Source organism: Schistocerca piceifrons, chromosome 7 (genome assembly GCF_021461385.2).
Source record: "Schistocerca piceifrons isolate TAMUIC-IGC-003096 chromosome 7, iqSchPice1.1, whole genome shotgun sequence".
In the NCBI taxonomy this organism is placed as follows: Eukaryota; Metazoa; Arthropoda; class Insecta; order Orthoptera; family Acrididae; genus Schistocerca; species Schistocerca piceifrons.
The window spans coordinates 566,606,499-566,620,515 of record NC_060144.1 but is presented as its reverse complement, the minus strand read 5'-3'; the positions used below and the strand labels follow the sequence as shown (position 1 = coordinate 566,620,515).

The following is a 14,017-nucleotide window of genomic DNA, read 5'->3' as shown; positions in this document are numbered from 1 at the left end:
TCTGATCTACGTTTACATAATGGAGACTGTCTCTCAAAATGGCGTATAGCGAATTTTTATCTGCTTTTTTTTTAACAGATATATCATGTGTTTATTTTTGGCGGATTTGACTGTTGCAGTGGTTAGTCTCGCCACGACGACGTTGTGGTCAGTAATCCCTGCATCGTTCGTGATTTTACTAGGGATTGTTTATTGCGAAGGAGTCAAGTATGCTGTCGCAACCATTTGCACTTCGGGTCAACTTCTGAACTAATTGTTCGAATTAGTTGTATAAAAAAGCAATTACTGTGATTTCGGATATTTTATGCCTAGCATAGGCTTTGGATAAGTATTTTCGCCGACGTGTCGAGGGTAGATTGAAGTCACAACCAATAATAATTGTATGACTGGGCTACCTAGTTCAAATGACACTCTTTCTTTGAATTGTTCAGCAATTGGATCATCTGAGTCGATGGGTCGATAAAAGGAACCAATTATTAATATGTTCTGGTTGTCAAGTATAGCTTCTATGCTTACTAATTCACAGGAATTGTCTAGTTCAATTTCGCTACAAGATAAACTACTTATAACAGCAACAAAGACATTACCATCGACTGTATTTAATCTATCATTCCTGAACCGTTCGGTCCGATGTAAAAATTTCGGTGGACCTTATCTCTGGCTTTAGCCAGTTATCAGTACCTATAACGATTTGAGTTTCGGTGCTTTCTATTAGCGCTTGGAGCTCTGGTTCTTTCCCTACCTGGCTGCGACACTGTGCGAGGGTGAGTCAAATGAAAACCTTAAATATTTTTTTAAATATTATTTATTGTGCAGAAGTAGTACAAAGCCGTATCACTTTTCAACATAATGTCCCCCACGCTCAATGCAAGTCTTCCAGCGCTTACAAAGTGCATAAATTCCTTCAGAAAAAAATTCTTTTGGTAGCCCGCGCAACCACTTATGCACTGTGTGGCGTACCTCTTCATCAGAACGGAAGCTTCTTTCCTCCCATTGCGTCTTTGAGTGGTCAAAACATATGGAAATCACTTCGGGCAAGGTCTGATGAGTATGGTGGATGAGGAAGACACTCAAAATTGAGGTCTGTGATTGTTGCAACTGTTGTATGGGCAGTGTGGGGCCTTGCATCATCATGTTGCAAAAGGACACCTGCTGACAGCAATCCACGTCGCTTTGATTTGGTTGCAGGCCGCAGATGATTTTTTAGGAGATCTGTGTACGATGCACTGGTGACAGTGGTCCCTCTAGGCATGTAACGCTCCAAAATGACTCCTTTCTCGTCCCAAAAGAGAGTCAGCACAACCTTCCCTGCTGATGGTTGTGTTCGAAACTTCTTTGGTTTTGGTGATGAGAAATGGCGCCATTCCTTCCTCGCTCTCTTCGTTTTCGGTTGGTGGAAGTGAATCCAGGCTTCGTCCCCAGTAACGATTCTATCAAGGAGGCCATCACCTCGTTCAAAGCGCCGAAGAAGTTCTTCACAAGCATCAACACGTCGTTCTATCATTTCAGGAGTCAGCTGCCGTGGCACCCATCTTGCAGACACTTTGTGAAACTGGAGCACATCATGCACCATGTGGTGTGCTGACCCATGACTAATCTGTAAACATGCTGCAATATCATTCAGTGCCACTCGGCGGTTTTCCTTCACTATGGCTTCAACTGCTGCAATGTTCTGTGGAGTCACAACTCGCTGTGCCTGACCTGGCCGAGGAGCATCTTCCACTGAAGTCACACCATTTGCGAACTTCCATCTCCATTCGTAGACTTGCTGCTGTGACAAACATACATCTCCGTGCTGAACCTTCATTCGTCGATGAATTTCAGTTGGTTTCACACCTTCACTACACAAAAACCGAAGAACAGAACGCTGTTCTTCCCTAGCGCAAGTCGCAAGTGGGGCGGCCATCTTTATACTGATACTGCGACGGAATGCGAGCATCTGCACTATGCTGCCATCTACAGGCCATTCTGCACGCTGTTTTTAGCACGCTTACAAACTTACAGGATAACAGCGCGAAATTTCGATTTGTTATTACAAATTTAAGGTTTTGATTTGATTCACCCTCGTACAAGTACAGTACTGGCTGTTGCTATGTCTATGCTCTTCCTGTATTCGCCCTGCACCCTTTGAAGCTGAAGCGCTTTCCTGCACTTCCCCGAGACCCTCTAACCAAAAACACCTCTCAGTCCCCTACACACCACCTCAACTGCCCGCGGGCAGTTGGCGTCTGTCTCCGAGTGTTTCACAGTCCAGGCTTTACAGCGTCTCAGTGGCTCTCCCTGGGTCAAACAAATCTGTGACCATTCGTGCTGCTCTCCTTTATAGACGTTCAATATCACCTGTTAGTCGCATTTGGTATGAGTTACACACACTTGAGCAATATTATGCGACGGGTCTCACTAGTGTTCTCTAAGCGATGTCCTAGACTTTTTGCGTTTTCCCAGTACCCTACCAATGAACCGGAGTCTTGCACATGATTTACGTACGACAAATTTATCCACATTTAAGGTGAGCTGCTATTAATTGCACTAAGCGGAAGCTATGTCTGTCACCAACTTTCTGTAAAGTCAAATATTTAACTTTTCTGTCCACATTTATGTCACCAGCTATGCAAGTCCCCTGGTTACAGAACATACTGTCTCGGCAGTAGAGAAACGCGACTGTTGCTCCCAATTTGCGTACTTACCAAAAATGGTCAGTTACTGGTGATTACCTTCAAATTAGGTTACGAATGCTTTCTTTCCTTAAAATGCTCAAAACATTCCCCAGATCACTTTCCATGAGGGTGTTTCTGCCTTCTAGCAAATTGCAAAAAGGTGCTTGTAGTCAGAAACCATCTTGGTGGTAATATGGCCGTCACTGCCACCTAATTCATCGCTCTGAGGAAAGTTGTCAGAAAGTAAGTTTAAGGCTGGAAAACATACCAAGACAGACTGTTCCGTGCAGTTCCATCAAGTGTATGTCGAGGTAGAGTTTTTTTTTCTCTTTCTTCTTCTTCTTCTTCTTCTTCTTCTTCAAAGACGGTCAGTGGTGTTCAGTTCAAGGTTTAGAACGAGTCCGTCCAGCAAATCCTCCTGACTTTTTCTCGAATCACAACGTGAGGCTCCCCGGTTTGGGGGCCGGAGAGCAGCAAACTGACTCAGAGAAGTTCCATTATCAAACTGTTGTCACGGTATCGTGCCAAAAACAGACGTGCTGTGAAAACGTGACAGCAGCGCAACTACAAGAGCTATGTCGGAAAATTAACAACCAGTTTTTCAATTTAGAACACAAAAACACTAGTTCACCCAAGAGCATTACACTACAAAAGACTACAGAAAGAAGCCCCACTAAGAGCGTCTGTTAAGCGTCTGTTAAGCCAAATGAGGATGAATGGTCCAAATCAGAACTAGTTACGGCAGAAAAGGAAGGAAGGTTGTGTTCCAGCTTAAAGTTGCGTCGACGGCGTGGTCATTAGAGACGGAGCACAAGCTCGGAATAGGTTGGAGCAAGGAAGGAAATCTGCCGCGCCCTTTCAAGGGAACCATCCCGGCATTAGCCTGGAGCGACGTAGGGACACAAATATACAGCAGAGGTGGTGCAACAGTGGTTCTGGTTTCCGTCACGTTACTGCCAGTGGCGCACCTATCTGTAGAATGGGCGGTAAAAATCCAAGGTGGCGAAATAGACCGTTTATGTTGTGCAAAAATGGCTAGAAATTCAAATTTTGATCGTATAATACACCGTGCTACTCCGACTCAAGTAAGTCAATTGTCTTCCGTTAACAGCGACAGCGCAGGTGGAATATCTCGTGGACCGAGAGGATATTCGGTGACTGGACTGGACTGGCCTGCCCCCCCCCCCCCCCCCCCCCGCTATCAAAATTCCATCTAGCGCGTGGGATGCGTTGGGGAGACGTACTGAAGCACGCCCGCATGCACGAAAGACCACCCAGCAGTGAGCAGCCGCGTCGCTGGAGGCGTGGGGCGGCCCACCACAGGGAGTCCTTGCCAACCTCGTGGTCAGCACAGGATGCATTACCGCGTCACTCACCGGACTAAGGACCGTGTCCCGCCTTTTGTGTCGTCCAGGGCCGCCATCATGTATCGCGGTCACGTGCTGTAATTATTGCCTTTTAATAAAAGTGTCATTTCTGTTCGTCTAATTGAGTATTTGTTCGAGTTATCTTTTGTAGTACAGTGTGTGGTCGAAGTTTCATCGAACTATGAGAGACATCACGGGAAAGCTACTTTCGTCCATAAGATTGCACACTTGTGTAGAAGTACGGCAGAACTACAGTACTGGCCATTAAAATTGCTGCACCACGAAGGTGACGTGCTACAGACGCGAAATTTAACCGACAGGAAGAAGGTGCTGTGATATGCAAATGATTAGCTTTCCAGAGCATTCACACAAGGTTGCCGCCGGTGGCGACACCTACAACGTGCTGACATGAGGAAAGTTTCAAACCGATTTCTCATACACAAACAGCAGTTGACCGCCGTTGCCTGCTGAAACGTTGTTGTCATGCCTCGTGTAAGGAGGAGAAATGCGTACCATCACGTTTACGACTTTGATAAAGGTCGGATTGTAGCCTATCGCGATTGCGGTTTATCGTATCGCGACATTGCTGCTCGCGTTGGTCGAAATACAACGACTGTTAACAGAATATGGAATCGGTGGGTTCAGGAGGGTAATATGGAACGCCGTGCTGGATCCCAACGGCCTCGTATTACTAGCAGTCGAGATGACAGGCATCTTATCCACATGGCTGTAACGGATCGTGCAACCACGTCTCGATCCCTGAGTCAACAGATGGGGACGTTTGCAAGACAACAACCATCTGCACGAACAGTTCGACGACGTTTGCAGCAGCATGGACTATCCGCTTGGAGACCGTGGCTGCGGTTACCCTTGACGCTGCATCACAGACAGGAGTGCCTGCGATGGTGTACTCTACGACGAACCTGGGCGCACGAATGGCAAAACGTCATTTTTTCGGATGAATCCAGGCTGTGTTTACAGCGTCATGATGGTCGCATCCGTGTTTGCCGACATCGCGGTGAACGCACATTGGAAGCGTGTATTCGTCATCGCCATACTGTCGTATCACCCGGGGTGATGGTATGGGGTGCCATTGTTTACACGTCTCGGTCACCTCTTCTTCACATTGACGGCACTTTGAACAGTGGACCTTACATTTCAGATGTGTTACGACCCGTGGCTCTACCCTTCATTCGATCCCTGTGAAACCCTACATTTCAGCAGGACAATGCAGGACCGCATGTTGCAGATCCTGTACGGGCCTTTCTGGATACAGAAAATGTTCGACTGCTGCCCTGACCAGCACATTCTCCAGATCTCTCACCAATTGGAACCGTCACGTCAATGGTGACCGAGCAACTGGCTCGTCACAATACGCCAGTCACTACTCTTGATGAACTGTGGTATCGTGTTGAAGCTGCAAGGCAGCTGTACCTGTACACGCCATCCAAGCTCTGTTTGACTCAATGCCCAAGCGTATCAAGGCCGTTATTACGGCCAGAGGTGGTTGTTCTGAGTACTGATTTGTCAGGATCTATGCACCAAAATTGCGTGAAAATGTAATCACATGTCGTTCTAGTATAATATATTTGTCCAATGAATACCCGTTTATCATCTTCACTTCTTCTTGGTGTAGCATTTTTAATGGCCAGTAGCGTACTATATACGCGCAGTAACTTCGTACTTGTCGTGGGGAATGCTGGGAGCAGGTGAAGTGGCATAAGTTGGCTGGTGGCGCCTCGTTTATAGTCAGCGAGAACCTTGGTTAACTTGTATAGCTGTAGTTCGTACTTTGTATCAATTGTCCTTCAGTTTGTTGTTGTTGTTGTCTTCAGTCCTGAGACTGGTTGATGCAGCTCTCCACACTACTCTATCCTGTGCAAGCTTCTTCATCTCCCAGTACCTACTGCAACCTACATCCTTCTGAATCTGCTTAGTGTATTCATCTCTTGGTCTCCCTCTACGATTTTTACCCTCCACGCTGCCCTCCAGTACTAAATTGGTGATCCCTCGATGTCTCAGAACATGTCCTACCAACCGATCCCTTCTTCTAGTCAAGTTGTGCCACAAACTCCTCTTCTCCCCAATCCTATTCAATACCTCCTCATTAGTTATGTGATCTACCCACCTTATCTTCAGCATTCTTCTGTAGCACCACATTTCGAAACCTTCTATTCTCTTCTTGTCCAAACTATTTATCGTCCATGTTTCACTTCCATACACGGCTACACTCCATACAAATACTTTCAGAAACGACTTCCTGACACTTAAATCTATAATCGATGTTAACAAATTTCTCTTTTTCAGAAACGCTTTCCTTGCCATTGCCAGTCTACATTTTATATTCTCTCTACTTCGACCATCATCAGATATTTTGCTCCCCAAATAGCAAAACTCCTTTACTACTTTAAGCGTCTCATTTCTTAATCTAATTCCCTCAGCATCACCTGATTTAATTTTGACTACACTCCATTATCCTCGTTTTGCTTTTGTTGATGTTCATCTTATATCCTCCTTTCAAGACACTGTCTATTCCTTTCAACTGCTCTTCTTTGCTGTCTCTGACAGAATTACGATGTCATCGGCGAACCTCAACGTTTTAATTTCTTCTCCATGGACTTTAATACCTACTCCGAATTTTTCTTTTGTTTCCTTTACTGCTTTCTCAGTTTATACTTTACAAAATAATTTAAACGAATTTGATCTCAATGCGTCAGCTTTGGGGGTGCATACACGAGGGCACTCAAAGTTTTAATTATCACCTAAAAAGTTACTCAAGTGATATTTAGTCTGTTTGTAGGTACGTGTCTGCAGTTGTGGTACACACCGAAATAGAACGAGAATCGCGAGAGAAGGGGGAACCCTAGAGGTCAAAAACCGGTACACAATCGAGATGATAGTACAAGACGTGAAAATAAGACTTGGAGACAAAGGTCGTTAGTTTCCACGAAAGTCCGTTGCCATTGAAAAAGCCCGCCGAATCGAGGGACGAGAGGAGATGTTGGAGCTGTGATAGGCCAATCCGGATGACATATCTAGCCGCCTAATCACCACGGATGAGTGCTGGGAGCTTCGCTGTTACCTACAGACAAAGGCGAAAAGCGAGCAGTGGGAACTTGCAGACTCACCACAGCCGAAGAAGTCGAAGGACCAGTCATCGTCAACGAGGTGATGCTCGGTGCTTTCTAGGGTTGTCACAGTGCTGTGCCGATAGACTATATTCTCGAGGGCCAAGCGTCACAGGCGCACACTACCGGAATTTCCTGACAGTGTAATGGGAGGCTGTCAAGGCGAAGCGTCGCCGGAAGCTGTCCAAAGAGGCTTGGTCATCTCACGCTGCACTGGACGCTGTCACACGTGCAGCTTCTTTGTCCTATCGAATTCTCGTTACATGGTGACCAGTGAGTTCTCCTTCGTTCCTCGGATGCAGAAATTATTGCGTGGCAAGCATTTCCAGAATGAAGATGACGTGATGTTCGAGGTGGAAGATTTCAAAAATTTTCAAATGTGTGTGAAATCTTATGAGACTTAACTGCTAAGGTCATCAGTCCCTAAGCTTACACTCTACTTAACCTAAATTATCCTAAGGACAAAGAGACACACCCATCCCCGAGGGAGGACTCGAACCTCCGCCGGGACCAGACGCACAGTCCATGACTGCAGCGCTGGAAGATTCCCCGAGCAACCAGAATGCAGACTTCTACAGACAAGGCCTCTGGCGAATGATTCACCGTGCAGAAATACGTGTCGCGTTGAAGGGTCAATATGGAGTTCGGACTGACACCGTGACAGCATTTGATTTTCTTTTTTTTTTTCTTTTTTTTTCCGAACTGCGAGCACAAGTTTCAAACTCACGGCGTCATCAGCAAAAGAGGAATCGTATCGAACAAGGACGACGAGCAGCAGCAGATTTCTATTCAGATGTGAACTCTTAACAGATCAGATGACAGCAAATGTCGCTGTAATTACAGCCCGCCTCCTTAGGCCTCTCTCAGTTGATTAGCTGTTTACTTCCTTAAATATTCAACTTATCATTTATTTGTTGTAATATGAAGATGATGATTCATTTACTGCATTCTGTCGAAACCAGAGAAGATTTCTTTATATCTTAACTACATTCCTCGTAGCCATAAAAAAGACCGTTAAAGAAAGAAGAATTTCAGTTTCAAAAGTGGAAGAATTATAATTTTTTTAAAAAAATTCTCAGTTTAAAAAAACAGAAGAAATTTAGTTTTCAAGAAAGAAGAAATCCGGTTTTCAAAGCATAACATTTTCTTTAAAGGATGAGGTTTTACTTTGTAAAAAATATAAATGTTCCTTTTCAGTTTTGATTCTGAGAGTAAAGGTTTTTTATTTGAAGAGTGAAAAACTGGTTCCCAGAGGTAAGATTCCAAAGCCACCAATGGCAGGACGAGATGCCCTCAGAGGCTGCGCTGTTAAAGGTGAACCTGCTGGGTGAAAGGCTGGACTGAGGGGGTGGATGAAAAATAAATGGTCGCTAAGGCCACACTTGTACGGGGCCGGCCGAAGTGGCCGTGCGGTTAAAGGCGCTGCAGTCTGGAACCGCAAGACCGCTACGGTCGCAGGTTCGAATCCTGCCTCGGGCATGGATGTTTGTGATGTCCTTAGGTTAGTTAGGTTTAACTAGTTCTAAGTTCTAGGGAACTAATGACCTCAGAAGTTGAGTCCCATAGTGCTCAGAGCCATTTGAACCATTTGAACTTGTACGGGGCACTCTAGTCAGAGGTAGCCAGTTGGAGTCCTAGTGGTGGTCGTCATATGTGGCCTCCAGGAGAGGACACGTGGTGGCGTACAGTTTCTGCTCACCAAGACCTGCGTCAGATTCCAAAAGCCACCGTGTTGTCTCACCGAGGGACGCTGTTGATGGGAATCCCACCCTCAGATGGAAACGTTAATCTCGACTGGCCCCTTGCTCCCGGTGCTTTTCGAGAGAAGGAGGCTGTGTGCTGGATTCGGATTTTATCCTCTCCCTTCTGTTTGTCCACAACGACACAAACACAGCACTCTATTGTACAAGAATACGTCACAGCCTCGCGAACTGCACAGTGCACACTTGACACTTTAGAACAGGCAGCGGCAGACCATCTCCACAAGGGTCCCCGCATCTGCCCCCAGCGACTTCCTGAGTAGGAGACTGACTTCAGCTATTTTCATTTAGAAATCTCACTGGTAATGGGAGCGAGATTAAGAATAAATTACACATTCAGAAAGCTGGGGTACTCGCCGCCCGTACACCGCATACTCGCATTAACGGAATCTACGCTCGGGGCGTGAGGGCTCGGGTAGTTTCGACTGAGGGACGACGCTCACCATGTAGAGCTGCGACCCGGCAGCCACACACGTTCCCAAATTTAAAAAAAAAAATGGTTCAAATGGCTCTGAGCACTATGGGACATAACACCTGAGGTCCTCAGTCCCCTAGAACTTAAAACTACTTAAAACTAACTAACCTAAGGATATCACACACATCCATACCCGAGGCAGGATTCGAACCCGCGACCGTAGCGGTCGCGCGGTTCCAGGCTGAAGCGCCTAGAACCGCTCGGCCACACCGGCCGGCACGCGCGTTCCACCTCTTATGTAAAAATAATAATAAAAAGAACCTTCGCATTTATTCGTTGACAGAATTTCCTCTTACGTCAATGCATTTCACCCTCTTTTTCCCCAGTGACTTTATCACATCCATGAAGTGCGATTCTGGAAGGGCTGCAGAACCAGTTACGGCTAAAATTACCTGCTCACCGGATTCGAAAGCCTTGCCAACCGCACACTTGTGAACACGTGGTATTCAGGGGGGTCCCAAATCTCTTGAGTATCTTACAAATTCACACTCTTCAGACCCATAAGTTTTCCTACAGACGGAACAACTCTGTCGGCATTTGCACGCTCTTGAAGAAGAATGCTGTACAATTTGTAATCCGTGCATGTCCTCGCGTATTTTCTCAGCCAGAAAAGCCGGAACCCTTGCATATTACTCGCCAGGTATTATTTTACCCTTTGAAATAGAATATCTCGCTTCTGGCTACGAACTGGCCCGAGAATGGTTTCCATTCCCGCCTGTCGCAATAACGATGGGAAAATGTTAACCTTGTACTACTAGTCCAGTGCATGCAAGAAACGGAAGTGCGGTAGTGCAAGTCTCAATTCAGCAACGTACATGGGTAATTTTAAGTAAGTACCTCCTACCTTGAAAAAGTGGTTCATATATTTATTTCATAATCGAGTTGGTTCATGCAAACATTGCATAATTCCCATATTATGCCTTGTATTCAAAATGAGTATTTTTATCTTAAAAAAAGGTTAATCGGAATGAATACTTTTGTGTTAAGGGGACATTGTACGTCCTATGCCGCAAATGTTAAATTATCGAATTTTGTGACCCATTATCTTGGAAACTTTTTAAGACACCAACTTACAATTTTCCATAATTATTGAGTGCACTGAACTAGAATTATTAGTAAAATTGTATTGTGGGGCATGTTATCTTTTTTTTTCAAAAACTCAATTTTCTGACAGAATTTTGTAAATAAATAAACATAAAAACAAAAGCAACTCAGGATATTTTAATTATTCTAGTTCCATATGTGTTGAATCTCACACTTGGCATGCTGTGAAAATTTAATGTCTCTACCATTAGTACCTTTTAGAAAACGGGTTATTTATTACAAAAAATGTAGTCCAGAGATACTGAGGTTTAAAACTTTTTTATTACCAATTCGTATACAGACTTACGTTTATGCATGTTTTATGCACTAGAATTGCCCTGGCCCATAGTCTGTGTCTTCTTCAGCGTCACAACAGCCCAGTGCTTGCCGCCTCCTTTTCTTTCTTGCTTCTTTTGTCATTTGCTGAGCAGCTAACTGTGCTTCAAGTACACTAAGCTCATCCAGTTCCCGCACTCCTTTAGCTGTGTTCTGTCCAAATCTTACGCTAATTTCTCCAGAACCTTAAGTCTTTCACAGTTCCTACCATTAAATGTTATTACAGCATTAATCAGACACCGCTAACTTTAGGGTCATGAGGCCAACGAATACATTTTAGGGCACACGGCCGCACACAACATTAGTGAAGGACTCTTTCACATTCTGAGTCTTCCTGTGTAAACACTTCTTTAGTAGCTCAGGATTCGCCAAATCTCTGTAAATAGGTTTGATTGCCTCTGTTACTGCCAAAGGAAGAAAATGTTTATGTGTAAATTCATGCAGGGTGCGAGAAAATTGGCCGCACGGTCTGAGGCATCTTGTCACGGTCCGTGCGGCTCCCCCTGCCGGAGGTTCGAGTCTTCCCTCAGGTATGGGTGTGTATGTCGTCCTTAGCGTAAGTTATTTAAGTAGTGTGTAAGATTAGGGACTGATGACCTCAGCGGTTTGGTCCCATAAGACCTTACCACAAATTTTGAAAAATTTTGCCTATATTTACCCCAAGTGTTTGGTGGAGGTGGACACAAAGCATGACATGACTTTTCATCAGTTGATATTCGATGAAAGAAAGTGCTCCACACAGCTCTTTTCATCTTCTCTAAATTGTCACAGTTATCTATAATGGCCTTCCTGTAATATTCCTATAATTCTAATGGTTCAAATGGCTCTGAGCACTATCGGACTTAACTTCTAAGGTCATTAGTCCCCTAGAACTTAGAACTAGTTAAACCTAACTAACCTAAGGACATCACACACATCCATGCCCGAGGCAGGATTCGAACCTGCGACCGTAGCGGTCTCGCGGTTCCAGACTGCAGCGCCTAGAACCGCATGGCCACTTCGGCCGGCTCCTATAATTCATCAATTACTTTGTCCGTTAGTCTTACAGCACGTTTTATATCTTGCCATCAGATAGTTTTGTGTTACCCAGCTTGGTTTTTAGGTTACGCAGACGTGTTCCCATTCTTTTCTTGACATGTCCTACACGCTCAACTTTTTGTATAAAAAACATCATAAGGCTTACTGTTTTGTACTGCAATGAAAGCCTTTCTGTCTCCATCACCTAAGTAATTCACATATCTGACACCTCTCTCCTTCTGCGAACGCTGGAAAATGTCAATTGCTCCTTTAACCTCCATTCCTCCACTTGTGCCATCATAATTTTTTACACACTGCTGCTTATGAAGTAATCTGTTCTTATGGTTCACTGTACAACCTCGGCAATACTTACTGAGAACTTCAAAATTCAAAACTTTTCCAGTGTCAGTACTTATTGTAGATGTAGAACCATTTTTAGAGCTAAACCCACGCTTTTGCCAGGAGCCATCCACAGAAATGCTGATGTCTGTGTCATTCTCATTTTGTTCAACAGCTTCTGATGGATCAGCAACCACTGAATCTTCAGACACAGCATTTACAGAGTCCCCAATTGCTGTTACATATTTCGTATACCTAGAAGGTGGTTTTAGCGAATTCAACACACTGCAGAGAACATTACTAGTCCTTGCACTTTTACCAATGCATCTAAGGCCATAGAACAGTCTCACATTAGTTTCACACAATTCATTACCTGAACACTTTGATGAAGTATGAATTGCTTTTTCGTTTTTGAAATTCTGACATTTAATAATTAATTTAGAGACAACATCTATTCTGGCTCCAATATCCTCATACAGTTTAATTTCACCATCACAAAGACAGCAAGAGACAGTTTTAGAAAGATCTTGTGCAAGTATTTGCAGATCAATAATGACGTTGTCCATAATATTACTTTTACCACTGCCACCTGTTTCTCAAGTTACTTTCCTTTTCGATGCACTAGGGGGCGTGGTCACTTCAGAAACATTATTGTGATTTCCTTCACTGCTAGCACACGTGTTTTCAAGTACTTCAGAAGAAAATGCAGGTCTCACATATCTGTTACCCGCAAATTTGCGTTTCTTGAAGTTACTTTTACGCTTACTCATTTTATTTACGTATAAAAAGCAATAGATGTTAGCTTATAATCACACTACTTTCAACGAAAACTAGTATCAGAAACAAAGGACTGCCAACTTCTGAGACGTAGCAGTAGGCACTAAACAAAGCAATTCATAGCCTTCTAGACTGTGTAGTTCCCAAGATATGACTGCTCAACTGTGGCAGTATATGTGTAGCCGCAAAATTTGACAGTCACATGCCAACATTCAAAATATTATCTGAAGGTTTCACAATTGTCTGATTTTAATGTATTATATGCCAAAATGTTCAGGAAAGTCCAAAGTACATTATGGAGTAGAAAACAGAAAATGTCAAATTTCAACGAATTTCATGTACAATGTCCCCTTAAGGAAAATTATGTAGTGATGCATTGCAATAATTGCAGGGATGGCTAGCATAACATTTATATGTATTTCGTGTGTGATAGGAATATTTATCCTTCATTACTCACGTTTGTATTTGACTTTCCAATCAACCTGGTTTATATACACATGGCATAATTTCCATATTTCACCGAGTATTGTGAATAAGTCTTTTTGCGTTAAGGAAAAGCTTAAAAAAGAAACAATCGGCACCTGGCAAAACTGTCTTTGGTATCGATACGTTTATTCTGATATTATCGATACAACTTTTGATGTTGGTGTCGACGCCAAATGTCGTAACTAATTGGGTTCGGTGACTGCTGCAAGTGCAGAGGGTCCCTTGGTGCTGGGCCCTGCTCTCTTGTCCTCTAGCTGTTTAGCCTACTGCGCGCGCTGCCCGCCTGCCTCTATACTTACTGGAGTGGTCCTTTGGCGGGTCAGTCTCTACCATTCTAGGCCGGGCTGGCGGTCAGTGCTCGGCGTGCTCCCTTTCAGCCTGCAACAGAGAAGAAGACAACAAACAGGTCAGCCCCGTTTCACTAACATGGCTTTGTAGCAGGGGTTTGGAACATATACTTATCCCAACACTATGAATTACTTCGAAGAATACCATCTAGTGACACGTTAACAAGCGTGGTTTCATAAAATATCGTTCGAGTGAAACACAATTGGCTCTGTATTCACGCGAAGTAGTGAGTGCTATCGACAGG

General features: G+C 44.2%; 1 protein-coding gene across 2 annotated transcripts in view; it reads right to left on the bottom strand.

Moving 5' to 3' along the window:
• The window catches only part of LOC124804885 (synaptic vesicle glycoprotein 2B), a 391,228-nt gene that overhangs the window by 100,160 nt on the left and 277,051 nt on the right, over window positions 1-14,017 (bottom strand). For both annotated transcript variants that reach the window (XM_047265251.1, XM_047265253.1), the window contains exon 2: window positions 13,725-13,803. In XM_047265251.1, coding sequence (XP_047121207.1) covers window positions 13,725-13,758 — 34 coding nt within the window. In that variant the 5' untranslated portion in view covers window positions 13,759-13,803. The remainder of the gene's footprint in view (window positions 1-13,724; window positions 13,804-14,017) is intronic.